Genomic DNA, 23,816 nt, shown 5'->3' on the forward strand with positions numbered 1-23,816 from the left:
GCCGAAAAATGTGGGTACATTCTGTTGGTACATGGACTACTAAAACCCATGAACAGGTTTTGCGTGCGAAATTACATTTCCATTGTGGCAAAAAATGTGCCGTGATCAACCGATAATACCAAAGATGGCCGATGGTGCAAAGAGTATAAAAACACCCCAAAATGCTAGGACTGGCGTCACATTTTTCAAGGAGGTTAAGGCAAATAAAGTAAATTATAGGCCTTGAAAAGAAAATTTGCTAAATTTCATTCAGGGTGGGCACCGAGGCCAGGCCTCTAGGGTGCAAGACGAGCACGCTTCCCCGACACAACGATGTCTACACGGAGGTGGTGGACTAAAGGTGTGCGTAGCGCGTGCGTCATTCCACACGTCACGCCTAGGTCACCTGGCTGAATAAACGTGTGGTCTAGTGCTTCCGCTCGTTGGCGCAGCTAACGGGGAGGAGGTGACGTAATGCGCTTACTGTATGGCCTCAGTAGTAACATCGAAGATAGCAAATGGCACAACAACATTCACTAGGACTTATTATGGGTCATTCATGATATTTAAAGTGAAATAAAGTGAATTACTGTGAACTAAAGTGACACAAAGTAAGAACAATTAGACTTAAATTACTTAAGATGGAGTAAAGTGAAATAAGGAGAAATAAAAAAATTATTTACGTGCTTTTACGTGCCAAAACCACGATCTGATTATGAGGCACGCTGGCTCCAGAAATTTTGACCACCTGGGGTTCTTTAACGTCCACCTAGGTGCTTTCGTCCTTCACCCCCATCGAAAAATGTGGCCGCCATTGCCGGGATTCGCTCCCGCAACCTCGTGTTTAGCAGCCCAACACCATCGCCACAAAGCAACCACGGCGGACAAGGTGAAATAAAGCTACTGATGATAAATTAAAAACTATTGAGCTGGTTAAAGCGGATTAAAGTGGATGAAAGTTGGTACAAATAAGGACAAAGCGGATTAGGGCAGATTAACTTGGAATAATCTAGAGTTGTGAAGTTCGATTAAGATGACTTCAGGCAGAGTAAATTGAATTAACGTGAAGTACGGTGAATGAAAGCGACTCAGAGAGAATCCTCATCATCATCATCAGCCTGGCTACGCCCACTGCAGGGCAAAGACCTCTCCCCATACTTCTCCAAATACCCCAGTCATGTACCAATTGTGGCCATGTCGTCCCTGCAAACTTCTTAATCTCATCCACCCACCTAAATTTCTGACGCCCCCTGCTACGCTTCCCTTCCCTTGGAATCCAGTCCGTAACCCTTAATGACCATCGGTTATCTTCCCTCCTCATTACATGTCCTGCCCATGCCCCTTTCATTTTCTTGATTTCAACTAAGATAAATTAACTCGCGTTTGTTCCCTCACCCAATCTGATCTTTTCTCAACGTTACACCCATCAGGTCAAATTCTATAGGACAGGTTCTATAGCTCGTTGCGTCGTCCTCAATTTAAGCAGAACCTTTTTCGTAAGCCTCCACGTTTCTGCCCCGTAGGTGAGTACTGGTAAGACACAGCTCTTGTACACTTTTCTCTTGAGGGATAATGGCAGCCTGCTGTTCATGATCTGAGAATGCCTGCCAAATGGACCCCAGCCCATTCTTATTCTTCTGATTATTTCCGTCTCATGATCCGGATCCGCCGTCACTACCTGCCCTAAGTAGATGTATTCCCTTACCACTTCCAGTGCCTCGCTACATATTGTAAATTGCTGTTCTCTTCCGAGACTTTTAAACATTACTTTAGTTTTCTGAGTATTAATTTTTAGACCCACTCTTCTGCTTTGCCTCTCCAGGTCAGTGAGCATGCTTTGTAATTTGTCCCCTGAGTTACTAAGCAAGGCAATGTCATCAGTGAATCGGAAGTTACTAAGGCATTCTCCATTAACCTTTATCCCCAATTCTTCCCAATCCAGGTCTCTGAATACCACCTGTAAACACGCTGTGAATATCATTGGAGAGATCGTACTGCCTGCCTGACGCCTTTCTTTATTGGGATTTTGTTGCTTTCTTTATGAAAGACTACGGTGGCTGTGGAGTCGCAATAGATATCTTTCAGTATTTTTACATATGGCTCGTCTACACCCTGATTCCGTAATGCATCCATGACTGCTGAGATTTCAACAGAATCAAACGCTTTGTCGTAATCAATGAAAGCTATATATAAGGGTTGGTTATATTCCGCACATTTGTCTATCACCTGATTGATAGTGTCTATTGTTGAGTAGCCTTTACGGAATCTTGCCTGGTCCTTTGCTTGACAAAAGTCTAAGGTGTTCCTTCGCCTCACTAGATAAAGTTCTAGCGTTAAACGTTGCCAGGTTCATATTCCAATGGCGGCCTGTCCGGAGCCAGGGATTCTTAGCACCCTCTGCTGCGTCGCATGTCTGACCGCCGCCGTGGTCAGTTGCTGCGCAACTGCTAGGGACGGAGGGCCGGGGTTTGATTGTTGTGTTCATATAGGAGGTTGTGGCCAAGTACTGCAGCAGGGTGACAAATCCTGCTCTGGTGAGGGAGTGCGTTACCGGTTTTGGTCACCGGGATCAGGCCACAATCCAGGCCTGTGTATGCAATTTCATCAACACGCGGTTCTTTTTAATCCGGTGGAAAATTGCGCGGCACCGGGATTCGAACCACTGACCTCTTGCACGCGAGGCGGGTCTTCTACCTCTACGCCACCGCTGCACCGCTCAAATAGAATCAAGCTGGATTACCGTGGATTAAAGCGGCATTCAAATTTGTTAGGATACTAAAGTGGCTGTCAATTTTTTTTTTCACGGACTTCGAGCAACTGCCCACGTTGCTCGATTTCACTTGGCACTGAGCGTTAATGAAATCCGACAAATTGTCAACCAAGATCTTCTTGTTCATATGACCCGAGATTCATTGTGTGTTCCTATTTCTAAGGAAGATTGTGTAGTTGCCCTTGGCAAAATAAAAATTTCTGCCAGAAGAGAAGAAATGAACACAGCTGGCACAGACACACAATATCTTCAAGAAACCAATAAAACCACGCAAAAACACCCACTTCTGTTGTCATGACTAGCGTGGCAAAATAATCGCGTAATCTAACTTGTTTTGTATGAGTGTTAACTTTTGGCTCCGATACTCTATCAACGGGAAATTTCAAAATCACAAGGGAACCGGATGGGTTGGAGCCATAACTAGCAAATTCAACGCAAAAGGAAAATTAGCATTGCTTAATGAAGGGATGAATTCGAACTGTTTGTATGCCCAGCCCTAATAAAATGTCCTATCACCGGAATTTTGCGATGTATATAAATAAATAAATAAATAAACAAACAAATAAATGACGTACGCTGCATCAATGTATACTTGGTTCGCTTGTCTTTTGACATGCTATAAATACCGGTGAGCTAAGTACCTCCGTGTTTTGCTTTAGCTACCGAAAGAATGTCAACGAAAGAGCAAGCGAGAATGCTCAAAAGAAAAGCGAAATGGTAAAACCTGGACTCAATAGAATAAAAGACGTCAGTATTCTTTACGTAGTGTATTGCGTACGAACTCTTTTATTTTCGATTTTTATTCGTTGCTTCATTCACAGTAGGCAATTTCGTTACTACACTTTTTATCGCTCATGATCTTTACTTGGAACCTGCAAAATTCGCCTAGTTATTCTCCATGTGGTTACTTTTTCTTGTGCTTCGCGTGGCAGCATAAAGAATGGTATTCTGAAAATGTTTCTCAATAAGTACTGTACCTTGAATTCATTATCAACAAATTCAAAAATCGATACCAACACCATAAAATAGAAAAGCATGCTTTAAAAATTGAAGTTGTTATCCACGTACGGCCGGTGAACGTGGCAGACGTTATCTTACGTCATTTCCGTAAATGTTCGCGATGAGGTGCAGGTTGGGTATGAAGGAGTCTTCCTTGGCTCGATTGGTCAATATCAGCTGCCATATCCTGCGCCCTGCACAGGACATGATGTTGCACTCAAAAACCGACAATGTCAAAATGGAAGTGCAGGAGTTTACACTCCAGAAGAATACTACACTCGCGGGATGATTCGCATAATTTTGTGAGCACAGGATTATAGCTGACAGCGACAACGCACTTTTTGTAGTGCTTCATTATACCACTTGTGTACACAATGACTGGAACTTACAAAATCCTCGGAGGAGGAGGAGGTGGAGGAAAAACTTTATTTCCTCTAATTGGTTAGAAGTTAGCGGTGGCAGATGTGGTTGGCCGTCTTCAAGGTCTTCTTCCCCATCAGCGCTGGATCGACGCCCCTATTCCAGGGCACCACTGAGGGTGGCTACACGGTGAGCGTGCCTTACTAGTAGATGCTGGACTTTCGGGTCGCTTCTGGAGAGCGCCCTCTGCCACTGCTCCGCACTCGGGTTTTTTATTTGAAGGAATTGTTGATTGTGAACGCATCCCTATGTAATGTGATATAAGGTGGGCTTGGCGCCGCACCAGGGGCAAATGTCTCTATACTGGGTGGGAAACATATTGCTTAGTGTGTTTAGATTTGGGCATGTTCCTATTTGCAGCCTCCTTCAAGAGGTTGCTTCATGCTCATTTAGGCTGTTGTAGGGTGGAGGGTGTTTGATTCGGACCCCCTCATAGTAATTCAGAATGTTTGAGCAGCTTGGGCTGACTGGTATGGTTTCCTCAAGGTCGGTGCTTGTGGCCGCTCGGTTTGTGTGCTCTCGAGCTGCCTTGTCCGCCCTTAGGTTCTTTTCTATTTCAGCGTGTCCCGGTACACAGAAAATTGTATGCCTGACTTTGTTGTTAGCCCTGCAGGAGCGGAGGATGTGAAGCGCTCTGCGTCTTATTCTGTCGTTCATGTAATTCCGACACCTAGCTTGCGAGTCGGTGAGTATTGCTAACGACTTTTCGGATCGGTAGCCCTCCACTGCCGCTAGAGCTGCAGCTATTTCCTGAGCTTCTGTTACTGAACAGTCCTTCAGTGACGCGCTGCTGATCTCTTTGGAGTCCAGGCTTATTACTATCACAGCTGTCTTTACTTTGTTTGTTCCTCTTTGTTTGGCGTATACTGCAGCATCTGTGTGTACTGTTGTGTTTTTTGTGGGCAGGTACTTTTCGACGGATATCGCCCTTGCGTCCCTTCGCGCCGTGTGGAGGTTTGCGTCCATGTTTTCGGGTAGGGTGCTAACAGTGTATGTTTTCCGATATTCATCAGGAATCCCCTCCGTTCTTTGGGTTTCTTTGATTGATTCCGCGAAGCCTAGCCTTATTAGCAGTTCCCTTCCCGTTTTGGTCTGCTGGAGTCTCATGAGCTGTGGGATACCTTGGGCTTCTTTTAGTTCTTCGAAGGTGTTGGTCTGCTGGAGTCTCATGAGATGTGGGATACCTTGGGCTTCTTTTAGTTCTTCGAAGGTGTTGCTTAAACCAAGTGCCATTAGTTTCTCTGTCGATGTATTGTTCGGCACCACACCAAACAAAGGGACACCCCAAGGTTCAGTAATTTCCCCGATACTCTTTAACATCGCAATGATTGGCCTAGGGCATAAACTAAGCAAAATCGAAGGCATACAACACGCCATGTATGCAGATGGCATCACCATCTGGGCCCATAAAGGCTCGCTGTGCCAAAAAGAAAGCTATCTACAATATCCTCGGACAAACTACATTCTGCAAATGAGTGATCACAACATTCCTAAGCAACTAAATAATATGTTAATACATCGCATTTATGTAACTACGTGTATGGTTTTCCAAACTGGCAATTTCTTTTGTGTCGAGAATTTTCAGGCTGCCTCCTTGGTATATCGAAATTTGTGTTTCCTTGAAATCAGCTATTTCATTTTTTTCGAACAGCCAATCACTTATTTGTGTGTGTGAATGCAAACGTTTTGGATTACGTGATTGGACTTTAGAAGAAAATGGTTATTTTCGCGCCTAGTTTTCTTATTGAAGCAGTCGGTTAGCAGCGCTTGTAGAAGCAGCTAGTTTTGCGGTGTGTATCCATATTGACACGTGTACTTATCGTTATCGGGCGAGCATGTTTCACCGCTTAACAACTGTAATCGCACAGCGAGGGACGCGCCTGCATGTATCCGATGTTTCTGGAAAGTTATCGATGCTTCTACCCGGCTGTCTGTTGTCGCCGAACCGTGTGTTATCTGATTTCATCGCGTAACGCGAATGGTATAGAACTTTGTGGAAGGCACGCGGGTCCAAGCGATTAGCCTGGAACATTCGACGACTGCTCTGTAAAAGCCGACGCGCTTGACCCGCTGATCAGATTTTCGACGATCACCGAGCGTGTTCGCCGCTATCGTTGCGCTATAAGTGTAGCCTGTTTTGTGGGCACAGGTTCTCCCAATAAAAGTTAGTTTTCTTGTTCACAGTAATGCTGCTGTGTTATTCAACGTCACCACCACGTGACATCTGGTGGAGGTGCTTGTGCGTTCATGTACCGAACGCCCCCGCGAAGCCGCGATCCAAGCCCGAAGCCCGAGGAAAAAACCGACATCGTCCAAGACCAGCGTGCTAGCCGCAGTCTGCAATGACTGCCCCAGAGCACGCACTTCTGCCTGAAACGACAAAGAAGGTAGCAGTCAAGACAACCCAAATGGCTGCCCCAGTGTCCCCCATTATCCTACAGCAACCTCGGGACCCACCAACCTTCCATGGAGCAGCAACTGAAGACCCGGAATCCTGACTGGAGACGTACGAGCGAATCGCGACTTTTAACAACTGGGACTCCGACGACAAGTTGCGGCATGTATACTTCGCCCTAGAAGACGCCGCCAGAACGTGGTTCGAGAACAGGGAGTCGACATTGACAACATGGGACCTGTTCCATACCGGCTTCCTACGCACCTTTACAAGTGTCGTGCGCAAGGAAAGGGCCGAAGCTATGCTGGACGCCCGAGTACAGCTACCTAACGAGAACGTTGCCATCTTTACGGAAGAAATGAGCCGTCTCTTCCGCCACGCCGAACCGAATATGCCCGAGGAGAAGAAAGTCCGGCTACTTATGCGTGGTGTGAAGGAAGAACTTTTCGGCGCAATGATACTATGCCCACCGACGACCGTAGAAGAATTCCTTCGTGAGGCCACCAGCATCGAGAAGACACTCGAAATGCGGAACCGGCAATTCAACCGCCACACGAGCTCTACACACTACGCCGGAGTTCAGTCACTCGCCGCCGACGACCTACGCGAGACTATCCGAGCTGTCGTGCGGGAGGAGCTACAAAAGCTGTTCCCATCATCACAGCCTCAAGTGACTTCGATTGCCGACTCCGTGCGTGAGGAGCTCCAACAACAACTTGGAGTAGCCCCTGAATCGCCGCAACCTCAGCCGCAAGCGATGACATACGCCGCTGTAGCCCACCATCACGTTCCCCCTCCGCGCCCACGGCTGGGCCCAGTGACGACACAGTTACGTCGTCCACCACCACCCCCACCGCCAGCACGCCAACCCGTCAAGCCACGCGGCATTCCAAGGAAGACTGACGTTTGGCGCGCCCCTGACCACCGCCCGCTCTGCTACCCCTGCGGAGCAGCCGGCCATGTGTACCGCCGATGCCCATACCGAGAGATGGGACTGCGAGGTTTCGCCTTTAACGCGCCGCGGCCACAGATTGGCGAACGACCTCGCGATATCGCCGACTACCTCGCCGCCACTCAATGGAGCCCTCGACGGCCGTCCCGTTCGCCATCACCAGGCCGCTACCTGTCGCCGCAGCGCCGACCATACACTGGCCCAGCCCGGGGCCGGTCAGCGAGCCCATATCCGGAAAACTAAAAGCAGCAACCGATGGAGGTGCGGTTGCTGTTCGTCGAACTGACGAAGATCCTCCGCCGCCGACAAAGACGCCGAATAGACTACTTCGACGACACAACGACACGCCGCCATTCCGAAGAAATTTGGAAGCAAAGAGTACGACGACGAAAGGCAACTTGACGACGCAACGTTCTAGCTTCAGTTCAACACGACGCAGCCGTGATCCGACTCCAAGACCTAATTGCAATGCCAGACAAAGAACCACCGACCTCGATGTACTTCTCGACGGCCACGCAGTCACCGCTTTAGTGGACACAGGAGCCGATTACTCCGTCATGAGTGGACCCATCGCCGCTCAGTTGAAGAAAGTTAAAACTGCATGGGAAGGCCCTCAAATTCGGACCGCTGGAGGACACCTCATCACGCCGACTGGAATCTGCACGGCAAGAATAACCATTCATGACCGGACTCACCCTGCTACCTTCGTTATCCTCCAACAGTGTTCACGAGACGTCATTCTCGGTATGGACTTCCTGAACCAACATGGCGCAATCATCGACCTGAAGTCGAAGTCAATAACGCTGTCGCAAGATAAAGCGATACCGCCGGGGAGCATTCATAGTCACCACGCCTTGAGTGTGCTCGAAGATCAAGTAAGCATCCCGCCTCGCTCCAGCATTGTTATTTCGGTCGGCACCGAAATACCCGCTGACGTAGAAGGTGTCATCGAAGGCGACCAACGTCTACTGCTAGACCGTGAAATTTGCGTCGCAAGAGGGATCGCTCGACTGCATGGAGGGAAAACTGAACTGTTGCTGACAAACTTCAGCCTGGAGTTCAAGCACATCAACAAGGGCACGACGATCGCGTACATCGAGGAAATTCTGGAACCCAGTAATGCGTGTGTCTTCTCGGACTCCGCGGCATCTACCCCGACGATCATGGTTTCCGAACCAGACTACGACATTAATCCAAGTCTCCCCGTGATTAAGCAACAGCAGCTCAGAAGTCTGCTCCGACGATACAAAGGCTGCTTTTCGACGTCATCGAGGATTCGACAAACACCAGTCGCCAGGCATCGCATAATCACCGAGGAGTACGCTCGACCACTCCGTCAGAGCCCTTACCGAGTTTCGCCGCGAGAACGTGAAGCTATAAGAGAACAAGGCGACGAAATGCTGCGCGACGACATCATCCAGCCGTCGAAAAGCCCGTGGGCATCCCCTGTTGTCCTGGTAAAGAAAAAGGACGGAACCCTACGTTTCTGCGTCGATTATAGTCGTCTGAACAAGATCACGAAGAAGGACGTATACCCCCTCCCACGGATAGACGACGCATTGGATCGGCTCTGCAACGCTAAGTACTTCTCCTCGATGGACCTCAAGTCTGGCTATTGGCAAATAGAAGTCGACGAAAGAGATCGCGAAAAAACCGCCTTCATCATCCCAGACGGCCTCTACGAGTTCAAGGTTATGCCATTTGGACTGTGCTCGGCGCCTGCAACATTCCAGCGCGTGATAGACACGGTTTTAGCGGGATTGAAGTGGCAGACCTGTCTCATTTACTTGGATGACGTCGTTGTATTCGCCGGAAATGTCGACGATCACCTTAGGTGGCTTGCCACAGTACTAGAGGCCATCAAGTCATCAGGGCTCACTCTGAAGCCAGAAAAATGTCGCTTCGCTTACGATGAGCTTTTGTTCCTAGGCCACGTCATCAGTAAATCCGGAGTACGCCCCGACCCCCCGAAAACAGCTGCCATCGCAAAGTTCCCGCAGCCCACCGACAAGAAGGCAGCGCGTAGATTCCTTGGCATGTGTGCCTACTACAGGCGCTTTGTCAAGGACTTTTCACGCATCGCCGAGCCGTTGACACGTCTAACTAAATGTGATGTTCAGTTCAAGTGGGAAACGCCGCAGGCCGACGCATTTGAAGAGCTCAAACGACGCATGCAATCGCCGCCGGTACTTGCGCACTTCGACGAGTACGCCGATACAGAAATCCATAATAAAACGGAGTTGAACAGGTGATAGCTTACGCTACCCGGTCGCTGTTAAAAGCGGAAGGCAACTACTCTACGACCGAAAAGGAATGCCTCGCCATCGTTTGGGCTACAGCTAAATTTTGCCCTTATCTTTATGGCAGGCCATTCAAAGTCGTCATTGACCATCACGCGTTGTGTTGGCTAGCGAGTATAAAGGACCCTTCAGGACGGCTGGCGCGGTAGAGCCTCAGACTACAAGAATACGACGTCACTGTAACCTACAAGTCCGGACGAAAACACTCCGATGCCGATTGCCTATCACGCGCCCCCATTGACGCGCCGCCGCAAGACGACGAGAATGACGACGCCTTCCTTGGAATGATAAGTGCGAAAGACTTCGCTGAACAGCAACGGGCAGACCCGGAGCTAAAAGGCCTCGTCGAATATTTGGAAGGGCACACCGACGTTGTCCGCAGGGCATTTAAGCGCGGATTATCTTCCTTCACGCTTCAAAACAATCTATCATGAAGAACTTCTCCCCAGTACGCGCCAACTACCTTCTTGTTGTCCCGTCAGGACTTCGTCCAGAATTATTGCACGCCCTACACTCTAAGAACTAGGAAGGGTATCGCAGGAGTGAAGCGGCCGGTTCACTCTTCAAAGCGTCGTTTTACTCTCGCAAAATGTCGAGGAGAGTGAAATGCATTGTTCACTCTGTCACCAAGGAGAGTGTTAAATGTGCTTTTCACTCTCCCCTTTAGAGAGAGAGAGTAGAACTACTCTTGCGGCAATAGAGAACAAAACGTAGCGTAATCTTCTGCTTCAACTGTATGTGGCTGGCCCCGAACATGGCAATGTATCATTCATGCACGCTGAGCAAAGACCACATCGTTTTGCTTCTAAGATGATGATGCTGTGTAGTGTTTTGTGGCGCAAGCGCCAGGTTTGGCCAAAGAGCGCCATGACAAGTGGTAATGGTAACGATGTATTATGGAAGATGTGACTTGGCTGTAAAGTGGCCTAAAAATTGTCGCTGTAAAGTGCGTAAAATCTACGTGCTATAAAATTATGGCGATGACTAATGACGAATACTATGAACATTAAAATCCATCGTAAAGGAATGATGCATTGTTTAAAATATGCGAGATGTTAAATTGCTTACAGCACTACAGCCTCGCCAGAGCCCTTGAACCACAAGGGCCTAGAGGCATGTGCTATTCAAAATAATTATCGCAGCGGCATCCTCTGAAGAGAGGAAGCGCTACGAACGTGTGGGGCTAATAACATGCAACACTTCATCTTTCAAAAAACCTAGGACGGCGTTGGTGTCAAAGAGTGGTTCTGGGCCAAGTAACATAACAGGATGAAGGGGGATGTGGTGCCGGTATGCTAAGAGAAAATGTTTTTTTCTTTCGGATTCGCCTTCCCGACACTCTAGTAGGACGTGGAGGACGGTCAGCCTCTCCCCGCATCTACCACAGGTTGGAGGCTCGTTTCCCTTGTGTAAGAAGTTATGTGTGCCAAAAGTGTGTCCTATTCTTAGACGGCAGAATAGGACACCTGTCCGGCGGGATTTTGTTACAGGAGGCCAGAAACCTAATTGTGGCTGTTCTGATTCCGTGGCACGCGTTGGGGCTGCGGCCACTCCTCAGATAGTTAACGAGTCACAAACACCAGGAAAATTAAAGCTTTATCCTGTGCATTTACAAACTCGTAAAAACGCGGTGCTGCCACAGTCGTGCAGCGCGAAAGAACAAAAGAGGCGAAGGTTCCGTAAACAAGGCACGCCGAGAGGGAGAAAACGAGAGTGAGGGTGCACGGGGAGAAGGAAGAACAAGGGACGGGAGAGGAGTCCAATGTTCGCAGACGAGGGCGGCGCCCGGGCGGGAAACTTGAAATGGACGCGAGTCAGCACACTCCTCGTCTGGTTATACATATAACCACTATATGATGTTTTCAGTCCTCACAAGGAATAAGCAGGACTGTCTCAGTCACAGGACGGAGAAACGTCTTAATCACTCCCCGTGTTGCCGTCTTGATTTCCACCTTTCGCACCTTGCCATCCTCACTCGCAATAGCGTTCACAATGAGTCCCATGGGCCACTCGTTGCGGTGAACCTGGCTGTCTCTCAGGAGGACGAGGTCACCTGCCTTGAGACTCCGCGTTGGGCCCTGCCACTTGCGACGACTCTGCAGGGTGGTAAGGAACTCGCGTCGCCAGCGGCACCAAAAGGCGTCGGCCAGCCACTGAACCTGCCGCCACTGTTGCCGATATATATCTTTGTCGTTAAAGACTGGTGGCACTGTGTTGCCGCCGACCTTCTGGGTCAGAAGCGTTGCCGGAGTCAGCACTTCCCAGCACTCGGGGTCCGTTGAAACAGGAACGAGCGGTCGCGAATTTATAATCCCTGAGACTTCTGCCAAGAGGGTTACCAAAACTTCGTGAGTAAGGCGACGAGAGGTATTCTCAAGAAGCATGGAGTCCAAAATTCGCCGTGTGACTCCTATCATCCTCTCCCACACTCCTCCTATGTGAGAAGCATGAGGGGGATTGAACACCCAAGTGCATCCATGGTCTGACAGGAAAGTTCCTAGCTTCTCGTGGTCTGGGCCACTTGTGCTCACCTTTAGTTCGGTGCATGCTCCAACAAAATTTGTCCCGCAATCAGACCTCAGTTGCTTTGCCGGGCCTCTTATGGCAAAGAATCTGCGGAGCGCATCAATAAAACTTGAGGTATCCATGCTCTCGATTACTTCGATATGAACAGCACGGATATTCATGCAAGTGAAGAGCACGGCCCACCGTTTACTGTTGGCCTCACCGCCTCTGGTGCGACGAGACGTGACTTGCCACGGGCCGAATACATCTAGTCCGACATAAGTGAAAGGTGGCTCGGTGCTTAGTCTTTCTGCGGGCAGGTCTGCCATCATCTGCTGTAGCTGCCTTCCTCTGAGCTTGCGACATGTAACACAACTGTGTATATATGAGGCGATGCTACGCTTAGCTCCGACGATCCAGAACCCAGCTGCCCTGACTGCTCCCTCAGTGAAGTGGCGTCCTTGATGTTTGACCTCTTCGTGATAGTGCCGCACAACCAGGGTGGTGACATGGTGTCGCCCTGGCATGATGATGGGCTTCTGCTCTTGCTGGTCGAAATGGCTGGCCCTGCCTAGTCGGCCACCGATTCTCAAAAGACCGTCGGAATCAACCCATGGAACCAGTCTCCACAGAGGGCTTGACTTCGGTAGTCGCTTTCCTCGTTGCAAGCTTTTCAACTCGTCTGAAAAGGCTTCCTTCTGGACAGATAGAATGACGACTGCCTTTGCTCGGGCTAGGTGTTCTGCAGAAGGTCGGAGTTGGTGAGATGAGCTGTTATGCGGGCAGTCTAACACGTTTTCAGAAGTGCCCCGAATTTTGTCCACTAGCCGTACAAGCGTTGCAACTGCGCGAGTCAGCGTAATCCAACTTGAGAAGCGCTCGAACCGCTTGCTGCCGAGTTGTTTCACGCCCACACTGGTTGCGAGAACATTTGCCTGGGGCCGCACCTCCGTGTCGGAATCCGCATCGACCAAGTCGAACTTGCCCTTCAATACCTGCGAGCAGCGTTCTTGACGATGCAAAAAGTCCGGGCCTGTCAGCCAGGTCGATCCTGCCATTTGGGCTGCTGGCACAGACCTGGTTCCGAGATCCACAGGGTTGATGTCAGAAGGAACATAGTGCCATTGGTCTGGCCGTGTAGAGCTCCTTATGCGTTCCGCCCTGTTACTGACATACACAAAAAACCTTCGCGTCTCATTATGTATGTAGCCTAGGACGACCTTGCTGTCAGTATAGAAGTTTACAGCATCAAGTTCCATATCTATATCACGACTGATAAGCTCTGCTAGCTCCACTGCCAACACCGCGCCGCACAGTTCAAGCCTTGGGATGGTGTGTTCCGGATGCGGTGCTAGCTTAGCCTTTCCTATGAGGAACCCGACATGACACGCGCCATCTGGATATGTCACTCTGAGGTACGCCACTGCAGCCACAGCTTTGGTTGATGCGTCGGAGAATATGTGCAGTTCCTTCCTCTCTGCGGTAGTAAGTGAGGTAGGGGCATAGGTGCGAGGTATGTCCAGCTGCTCGAGTACTTGCAAGGAGTCCTTCCACGCCTCCCAGGCGGCTCTCTTTTCGTCAGGAAGTGGGCAGTCCCAGTCGCATGTCTCAGCGACTACCTCTCGGAGGAGGGACTTTCCTTGAACGATGACTGGAGCAACAAACCCAAGTGGGTCATACAGGCTATTCACCACTGACAAGACACCGCGCCGAGTGAATGGCTTTTCTTGGTCTGGACTCGTAAATGTGAACACATCCTTCTTCAGATTCCAAGAAACTCCCAGACTGCGTTGGACCGGCTGTGAGCCATTGCTCAAGTCAAGATCCTTCAAACCCTTGGCACGGTCTTCTTCTGGAAAGGCTTCCAACACTGTAGGGCAGTTAGAGGCTATGTTGTGGAGCTTGAGGTTTGATGCTGCCAACATGTGTTGCGTGCGACGTATTAGGCTGACGGCGTCCTTGACGTTGCGGAGAGACTTCAACCCATCGTCGACATAGAAATCCCTCTCGATGAACTGCCTGACGTCGCTGCCAAATTCTTCCTCTCCTTCTCGTGCTGTTCTCCGCAGCCCGTACGTTGCAACTGCTGGTGAAGGGCTGTTTCCAAACACGTGTACCTTCATTCGGTACTCCACCACGTCACTATAGATGTTGTTGTTGCGGAACCACAGAAATCTCAGATAATTTCGGTGGTCGTCTCGTACCAAGAAGCAGTAGAACATGTGCTTAATGTCCACAGTAATGGCTACGGGCTCTTTCCGGAATCGGATGAGCACTCCAAGCAGGCCGTTGATCATGTCTGGACCGGTAAGCAGCACACTGTTTAGAGACGCGCCCTTAAACTGTGCACTGGAGTCGAACACGACTCGCGTTTCCCCGGGCTTTCGTGGATGGCAAACACCAAAGATGGGGACGTACCAACATTCTTCTCCTTCTCGAACCGGTGGAGCTTCCTCGGCGTGGCCGTTCTTGAACATCTTGTCCATGAAGCTCGCGAATTGTTCCCTCAGTTCTGGCTTTCTCTTCAAGGTCCGTTGGACAGCAGTGAGGCGTGACTCAGCCAAGCACTTGTTATTCGGAAGCCGAGGTCTTGGAGAACGAAAGGGAAGAGGCGCTACCCAACTGTTGGATTCGTCCCTTGAGAACTCCTCGTCCATCAGCTTCAAGAACTTCCTGTCCTCGACGAAAAGGGAAGGTCTGTTATCAATCATCCTTCGTTGTGTGGAACAGCGTTTCAGCGACCCCATCGTCACAGTGGTCGTTCCTAGCAGCGTTCTGAGCTGGTTGGAAGCATTGTGTCGACCCTTGCGTGTCAGCGAGCTTCTCCTTGACCAGAAAATGATTCTGGCATGGCTCGAAAAGGGAGGGACGTCCATTTTCAAGGACGTTTGTTTTGAGGTTGCTCACAGAGTCCGGTGTGCGACTTCGACTTATGCAGACATTCCCCACGATGACCCATCCCAGATCCAGTCTCTGAGCAAATGGAGCATCAGCCGGTCCGTTGCGCTGTTGTCGAACCTTGTGTACTCTGAGGATGTCTCTCCCAAGGAGAAGTAGAATCTTGGCCTCTGGGTCCAAACGAGGAATGAATTTAGCTACAGCTCTGAGATGAGGGTGATGCGATGCCACTTCCGGTGTTGGAATCTCGTTCCTGTTGTTAGGCATCTCGTTGCACTCGATGAGTGTTGGCAAGGGTAGCTTCACGGAGCCATGAATATCCTCAATGAGAAAGCCGAATGCTCTTCTTCCTATCGCCTCTGTAGTCCCAGCACATGTCCTTAGTGTGTAGGGGGAACTGTCACCATTGAGCCCGAAAATGTCGAAGAACTCTGTTCTTGCAAGGGACCTGTTGCTCTGGTCGTCTAAGATGGCATACATTTTTTCAGTGTTGTGGGGCTGAGTCGGGTGACTAACATTCACCAAGCATATCTTAGAGCAGGATTTGCCACCGCCGCTTTGACCGCAGACCACTGTACACTTAGATGACACCTCAAGTGCGGAATCTTGGTCTAGACTTACATCTTCAGAGTCGTGATGAGCCACAGTAGACCTATGGTTGACATTGCCAGCATGAAGTGCTGTGGCATGCCTCTCGCTACCACAATCGTCGCATTTGAGAACTGTTTTGCAGTCTCTTGCAAAGTGGTCTGTTGAAGCGCAGCACCTGAAGCATATCCCATAATTTTTCAGCAGAGATTTTCGTTCATCCAGCGGTTTTTCTCTGAAAGCACGACACTTCTGGAGGGGGTGAGGCTTCCTGTGCAGAGGACAATACTTGGTTGTATATTGCCACTTTGGTGCGTTTGAGGGCGGATGGTCCGTGCTTGCCTCCACGTCCGTCAGTTGCACTGAGATGGGCGTTCTTCTCGTGCCATCATTCGCTGCCCATCTGTCTGCTCTTGGGAGCCTTGAAGGGGTGCCACTTGCGGTGCTGAGTTTGAAGCTAGGATCGTTTCTCGTTTTCGCTTGGTCCCTAATAAAGCTGGCAAAGAACGAAAAAGGGGGAAAGGCGACCCGATGATCTTGTTTGTACTTCGAGCCTTTCGCTATCCACGTGTCTTGCAAGCGCTGCGGCAGTTTTTCTACAATGGGGTTTACTCCTCTTGCCGTGTCCAGATAGGAAAGCCCAGTCAGGTGAGGGTCACATTTTGCAGCCTCAACTTCAAGAATCAGGTCTCCCAGCTCTCTCAGTTTCTCGGTGTCCTTGTCGGACAGTCTGGGGAAACTTCCGATTCTCCTGAAGATGGCCTCTTCTATAATTTCCGCACGACCATAGCATTCCTCAAGTCTTTCCCAAACTACCTCTAACCCGGCTTCGGGGCTGTCGACGTGCACGGAACGCAGCCGCTTTGCGTAGCTCGACGACTCGGTACCAAGCCTTTTCACGAGAAGGTCAAGTTCTTCGCTTGCCGTGACCTCGAGAGTCCGTGTCATTCCCTTGAATGTAGATTTCCACGCCCGGTAGTTCTCAGGGCAGTCGTCAAACTTCGTAAGTGAGGTACTCACAAGGTCGCGTCGAATCAGATACTTTGCCATGGCGGTCAGTTCTGGGGCGTTAGCTTCATCTCCCTGCTGACGAGCAATATTCTGGGTGATTCTTTGGTTGTGAGCGCTAGGAGGGCGCGGAGCGTGATCTTCAGGTGCTTCATCAACGTTCTGAAAGACGTAATGCTCTCCGCCGTCAAGCCGCTGCGATTGCTGACGCGGGCCAATGCGCACGTGAGCCTGGTCAAGCACGTAGTCAAAGGTACGTTGAGCGCGGTCTTCGGATGCCTCCTCGACAGTCCGACAGATGTGATGCTCCCCGCCGTGCTGATCTACGGCAGCCTCCAGGATCTCTGCTTGCGCTTCCGCGGCGGCCGCTTCTCTATCCAACTGCAACACATGTAACTCGGTGTCTAGCTCGACTTTCTTGCGTTCGATCTCCGCGGCCGCATTTTTCTCTTGTTCTTCGAGTTTGGCCTTTTCCAATTTCACCGCGGCTTCTTCATAAGAGAAGCCTGGGGTGCTATTTTGTAGGAATTCTATTACTTTTTTTATGCGTTTTGCCGCCATCACTGAGCAGCCATTGGTCGAAAATGACCGGGCCGCGCCCATTTTGTCTGTCAATCACGCGACGTCAGCAACCCGCAAAAACTGTAATCGTCATCGTGACGTTGACGCACTCATTATGCGGAGCAAAAGGCACGGATATTTGGCACGGCCAGAGGCAGGGTCGTTTCCGAAGGCATAACAAAAATGGCCGCCCCTCTGATTGCTATGGCCGTGGCTCTTCGCCGTCGCCGACGTGAACACGGAGAGCCAGACGACGCGTTTGACATGCCGGATGACCATTTTCGACGGCATTTTCGACTCTCGAAGGGAACGGTGCGGTTGTTGTGCGAGGAACTGGCGGGGGAACTAGAAGCGGAGCGAGCGACGGGACTGTCGGTGGAGCGGAAGGTGTTGTGTGCGCTGCGCTTTTTTGCCACTGGGAGCTTCCAAGCGTCCGTTGGGAGCGAGGAGACGATTCGTGTGTCGCAGTCGACAGTGAGCGAGTGCGTGCGACGGGTGGCAGAGGCTGTTGTGAAGGCCGGGGCGCTCAACAAGTGGGTGCATTTTCCTAAGGCGGCCGAGGAAAAGGCAGCCGTAAAGGAAGGCTTTCTTCGTCGCGGTGCTATCCCCGGTGTCATAGGATGCGTCGACGGCAGCCTCGTAGCTATTGTCGCACCGAAGGGTGAGCGCAAGGCTGCGTTCATGTGCCGCAAGGGATACTACGCCCTCAACTGCATGTTCGTAAGTAAACCTCACGTTTTCTGGTGCCGATCCTTTTTGACAGTAATGTTGCTCATGTCATCGGGCACTTTCTCTGTTTACGTTTTACCAGATCTGCGATGCGGACATGAAAATCTTGGCCGTGGACCCTCTGCGACCGGGGTCGGACCACGACGCTTTTGTCTGGCGCACGACATGGTTGCGCCGGCGGTTTCAAGCGGGCCGCATCGTGAATCCCGGAGAATACCTCCTCGGTGAGGCGAAACACCTTTTTTGGCGCAGTCACGCTTCAGTAGCGCAGAACGCCGTGTCCGCTCCAACTCAAACTTTTAACCAAATTACAAGCACATAAATCGGGGAAAAAAAAATGAAGTCACCATTGTCACCATTGTGACTGCCACCATTCTCAATGTTCGAAGTGTTAAGTAACAAGCACATTATGTGCTTGCAAGGAGCAGATGAAAGCAATACGTATTAGTGCTGCTACTACACCCAGTGCCTGCCAGAAGCAGAAGAAATGAACAAACATTAGTGCTGCTACTGCTACTACTGTCATTGATAGTACCAACACGTGTTGATTTCTTCTGCTTGTGGCAGGCACCGAGTAGTGCACTTGTAAATTTGTTAACCGTTTGTGTCGGGTATGGACATGCTCAACTCATGCTTTTACTTGGGATTCACTTCTGGAGCCTTCAGTAGATTTCCTAAGTTTACAACTTGCCTCTCGTCAGAGGAGTACTCAATGTTCTATTTCCATCTTCGTGCAGGTGACAGTGGCTACCCCTTGGAGCCGTGGCTCCTGACGCCAGTTCCTGGCCATCCTCCAGCGCAGACAGCCGAGGGGCAGTACAACACAGCACATGGCTCCATGCGTTCCGTAGTGGAGAGGTGCATTGGGCTCTTAAAGAGCCGTTTCCGCTGTCTTCAGCGATATCGCACCCTCCTCTACGAGCCGGAACGTGCAGCCAACATTGTCGCGGCATGTGCTGTGTTGCACAACCTTCGCCTGTCTGAGGGCAACATAGACTCGGGCGATGATGACAGCGATGACGACAGCAGCAGCAGCAGTAGTACTGAGCTCTGCGGTAATGACGACCCCATTCCGCAAGGTCTGCCCCGAAACACAGGGTCGAGAATGAATTATTTGAGAGGCCGGGCCGTCCGTGACTCTGTGATTGGGATGTTTGGGACAACCCGTGCGCAGCACATACAGTACCTGAGAAGTGTTCGGCGGCAGCTGCGACGTCAACAGCAGCGTCAGCATCGCTAGGTGCATGCACACAGTTGTAGCATAACATGTGCCGAAAAATTGCATTGTGCATTTCATGCTGTGAAATTGCAGACAGATTTCCCATGCTAAGTTGTGGGTGATGTTTATGTAATGCAAAGCATTCATGACTGGTCAAGGAATGTAAAAGTTGTGTAGTGAACCGTTATGTAAGGCCTGCATTTATACTAAGTGAAACAGTATGTTTAGTGGCGACATATAAGATTGAAAGCAAGCTAAAAATAAGTGTATTTTCAAAGGGTCTGCCATGATTTGCATGTTGCTGCTGTCGTCACCTAGATGCCCTGCGTGCCATGCATGTAGCCTGCAGTTGTCATAATTATTTCTACTCGTATCGGTGAAGTTCTGTGTTCCCTTACGCGTTCATGGACAGAAACGCCTGTCTACTTGCTTTGTATTCGTCGCAGAGAAGCTCCCAAAAGCCAAAATGTACAGTGTACGTCACACCTTCCGCTCCATTGAACGTGCTGTTACACGTGCAACTTCTAGTTCCTGCGCCAGTTTGTCTCGCAACAACCGCAAAGTGCCTTTGTAGTGACGAAAATGCCGTCCACCTGGTCATCCGACATGTCAAATGCTGTGGCTCCTGTGAAGTGTGGCAAGCATGAGCAGTTGATACATTTCAACAAAGTGCCCTCAATTGTAAATAGCTGAACTCGGGGAATGGAATATTGCAGAGTGTGTAATTACATTTCCACAGTGCAAGCTAGCACTGCAAATACAGTAGCGCCATGCAAATAAAAGCACCAGAACACTGCACCTTTCCGTATTTTTTCACCCTTCAACATACAGACATTTTTTTGGTAACACTTGTTTATGTACACATCACGTGCGACAGTCTCTACATTGAATAAGTGCGAGAACAGTGAGTACTGCAGCAGTAGAGACATATGCAACATATCACAGACAAGTTGCAATAAATATTGCATCACATTGTTCTTGCATCTGAAAGATTCACAGGTAACGGCAGGCATCGTGTAAGGAAAGTGTTGTACGCTGCACAAATATGCAGAAATAGCAACTGGCTTAAACTGCACCTGAAAAAGGTGCAGGTGCTTAAATCACGCATCGACAGAAGAATATCACTGCAAAATATGTAGGTACATCACTACGTGTGAAAGGAACATGCTGTCGTGGAGTTCCATACTGAAAAAGAAAGCCATAACATCTTGCTTTGATATTGAGTAAGAGAAACTGCATAAATATTGCACACGAGGGGTAAACGTACAATGTATCACAACCATGAAAGAACACTGAATCGCAACGAAACCTGGTAATGAAAACAAGAAAAGGACGTCAAGCCCTGTATGTCACGGCAACGAATTATATAAACCATGGAAAAACACTGAACGACAACAAAACGTACTCATGAAAAAGAAGACAGTAGGCCCCCTATGTCACGACAAAAAAGAAATAACCATGAAATATCAGTGAATGGCAAGAAAACGTTATAATGAAAAACAAGAAAAGAAGACATTAAGCCTTGTATGTCACTACAAAAAAAATATTGACCATGAAAGTACAGTAAATGGAAAAAAAATGTTATGACAACAAAGAAGAAAAGAAGACATTCCAGCCCTGCATGCCAAAAAAATGCAAGCATAATATGTACATAAATATGCAAAAAAATACACATTACAGATGAGGTGAAGGTGCATAGGCAAGGAATTTTCAGAGCTTTTTGCTGTGCATATTCAGAGGTTCCGTGTGACATTACATTAAGGCGCATTGATGACATAGGATTGAATTGTAGAACATTTGCAGTGTTGTTTCGTGCTTAACTTGACATGACAACAACTAGGCACCGCATAATTGCAATGCCGCAGTCAGATTAATGTACCATCGGGCTTGCTGGCACTTGTGCAGGTGAGCGTGATAGTGTGGGCGCTCTTATTGCTGAAGTACAACTTCAAGCAAAAAAAATCATGCTGCAACGGCTATGCTACTTGTGGTTGCATGAAAGGGTGACTTGAGCAATTATTTCTTGCTAACTAGCAATATCCGGCCTTCATATCACCATTACTACAACAGCAAAATTTAAGCTAATAAAAAAATGGTATAAAATTCCTTGCCTATGCTACTTCTTATTTACATATGTGGGTCCTGAGAGGGGGGAGGGACTTGGCTGCCACCATGGGCCAGTGCAGCCAGTAGCAGCTGCAGGATACGCTGGTGTGTCTCCTGTGAGCGTCGTTCCACTGCCAGCCGCTGCTGCTGCACGTCGCGCATGCTGCCAACCACCTCCCTCAGCTGTTGAAGTCCCTCCATGTGGACAGCATGTTGCTGCCGCAGGACCTCCATATGGACTGTATGCTGCTGGCGCAGGATGTCCATATGGGCCTCGTGTTGCTGTTAGCGAATAAGATGTGTAATTAGTTTAATTATATAAGCTCAGTGACAATGCCTTGGTGTGTTGCATTCATCTGCATTTGCAGGCTATTGTCACTGTATATTGAAACACTGATAATATCTTTCTGGTCCATCAAATTTGTGCAGTCCCATCCCATTAAGATGTCTTACATGGTTATACCTGCTTCCCTGAACCTAATGCCACTTCTTTCTTTTCGCCACATAATTGCGTAAATATTGACACATATTATTCCACGCAAATGTGTACAAGATATAATCAGAGCACTGTATGCATACATTATGCTTGTTTAACGATTAATTGTTGGAGAGGTCATATGCTCGTCAATTTCATACGCAGAAAAATATACGTCTGTGGCCTTACACATACCCGCTGGTTTTGCTCCAGCATTTGTCGGCGGAAGCGAGCCTCCTCCTGTGCCCTGGCTTCCGCCGACTGGCCCTGCCGAACATATTCGGCAGTAGCCATATGGACGGCGCCCTCAAGGTCTTGCTGCTTCGACTGCCTATGGGGGGGTGCTTGCGGCTCTCGTGGAGTTGGCTGGGGGGTCGGCTGGAAGGGTGGCTGCTGGAGGGTAGGCGGTTGCTCTTCATGCAAGACAAAAGCAAACGCTGCTCATCCACTGTTATCCGACCCACACAGCTTGATTGTCCTAACCAGTCACTTCGAAATGTCATTGCAGCTGCACAGCTACAATTATGATACACAAGGCAGTCGCATAGTTGGAGCAAAAGATGTCGCAGAAAATTGCTGGTTACATTAACCTATAAGAAGCACAAGGAATCTCTATTACAACATCATGTCATTTGTAGGCTTGCATTTCTGCTCCATGAATAAGAGCTGAATGCTGGACACAAAGGTAGTAACAGCACAGTGGGCTACTTCATAGCAAGGTCATACAGCAACTGCAAACAATGCTACAACAAAAGCTGGGTCACTGACTTACGTGTAAGGCCACTTGGCCCAGCAACAGCTGCAGGACCCGACACCACAAACGTAGTTGTTGCTGGTGCACTGCGGGAGGGCCCTGCAGCATCCTCCGAACTTGCGTCCTGCAGTCAGAGTAGTGTCGTTGCGAGCAGTGTGTGCAATGCGCATCATTTACACAAGTTGCTGCTCAGAGTGCATAACCCCTATTGTAACCAGCACAAAAAACGAAAAAAAAATATGGCTGAAGAGATTTTGGAATGTTGTATTACAATGTAATGCTGAAAATGTGTTAGGCTACAGCAGCACAAACAACAATTTTTAAACCCAATGTACGCACCTCGCTATCGGCGAATTACTGCGGCGGGGAAACAAGGAGGCCGCCTGTCCTCCCAAGGATGTCGAGGACGCGGCCGTCCACCCCACCCACTTTCCCGCCTCCAGTGGCCCTGCAAATACAACAACGACAACAACTACGTGAAACGACGTTACTGTCAGCATCATTAGAAAGCTCACCTCTTCTCGCTCGCGGCCCTGGCCGCTTCTTTCTTGGCCTTGTGAGCCATTTTGGCCCAGTGGTTTCGCCAACGGCTCGTTGACTTAACCGCTGGGCCCTGTCCGTTCAACACTGCCGCCACCGCCTCCCATAGCTCGTTCTTTCGAGCAGCAGTCATACGTGGCGAGAACTCCGTAGAAGCTCTCGCCAGGTATGGGTGCTGCTCGATGAACTGCACCAGAATATCCGTCTGTTCTTGTGACACTCTGGGCCCTTTCGCTGCCGCCATTTCCGATTTTCAAACTTGGGAATTTCAGCCGGCCCGCAACACAGTAAGAAATTTACAGTCAAACATTCTGTCTAAGCTAAACGCCTGCATAAAGTGCTCACTACGAATTGATTATTTTTTGCCTTTTTATACCACTAATATAGAAAAGGTAAACAAGCTACTCACATTTACCGTTGTAGCAGCTTCTTTCACGGAGCGTAACCGTCAGCGCAGGGGCGCCAGGCCCAGAGTATTACTGTTGCTGCGATCACATTGACGAGGCTATTGTTCTGTCGTGGCGGTGCTCTAATGAAGGGTGCTGAGTGGCCTGACAGTTCTCGATCCACTATGTTGCAAAGTTTGTCCTCGTGGGTTACGGTTAATTCTTGTTGGCC

General features: G+C 49.4%; 3 protein-coding genes across 5 annotated transcripts in view; 1 reads left to right on the plus strand and 2 right to left on the minus strand.

Annotated features, from left to right (window-relative positions):
- The window catches only part of LOC135910434 (carboxypeptidase M-like), a 314,184-nt gene that overhangs the window by 187,426 nt on the left and 102,942 nt on the right, over positions 1 to 23,816 (minus strand). For all 3 annotated transcript variants that reach the window (XM_065442471.1, XM_065442470.1, XM_065442469.1), the window contains exon 3: positions 3,848 to 3,942. In XM_065442471.1, coding sequence (XP_065298543.1) covers positions 3,848 to 3,942 — 95 coding nt within the window. The remainder of the gene's footprint in view (positions 1 to 3,847; positions 3,943 to 23,816) is intronic.
- LOC139048351 (putative nuclease HARBI1) lies at positions 17,987 to 19,712 on the plus strand. Its single transcript, XM_070522746.1, has 3 exons — positions 17,987 to 18,095; positions 18,187 to 18,328; positions 18,842 to 19,712. The coding sequence occupies exons 1-3, from the start codon at positions 18,057 to 18,059 to the stop codon at positions 19,342 to 19,344; spliced, it is 684 nt and encodes a 227-aa protein (XP_070378847.1). The 5' UTR covers positions 17,987 to 18,056; the 3' UTR covers positions 19,345 to 19,712.
- LOC135910446 (myb-related transcription factor, partner of profilin-like) lies at positions 20,170 to 23,442 on the minus strand. The gene is made up of 5 exons (XM_070523148.1): positions 23,174 to 23,442; positions 23,088 to 23,106; positions 22,677 to 22,782; positions 22,100 to 22,317; positions 20,170 to 20,508 (listed from the first exon to the last, which is right to left on the minus strand). The coding sequence occupies exons 1-5, from the start codon at positions 23,440 to 23,442 to the stop codon at positions 20,419 to 20,421; spliced, it is 702 nt and encodes a 233-aa protein (XP_070379249.1). The 3' UTR covers positions 20,170 to 20,418.

Source organism: Dermacentor albipictus, chromosome 8 (genome assembly GCF_038994185.2).
Source record: "Dermacentor albipictus isolate Rhodes 1998 colony chromosome 8, USDA_Dalb.pri_finalv2, whole genome shotgun sequence".
Classification (NCBI taxonomy): domain Eukaryota; kingdom Metazoa; phylum Arthropoda; class Arachnida; order Ixodida; family Ixodidae; genus Dermacentor; species Dermacentor albipictus.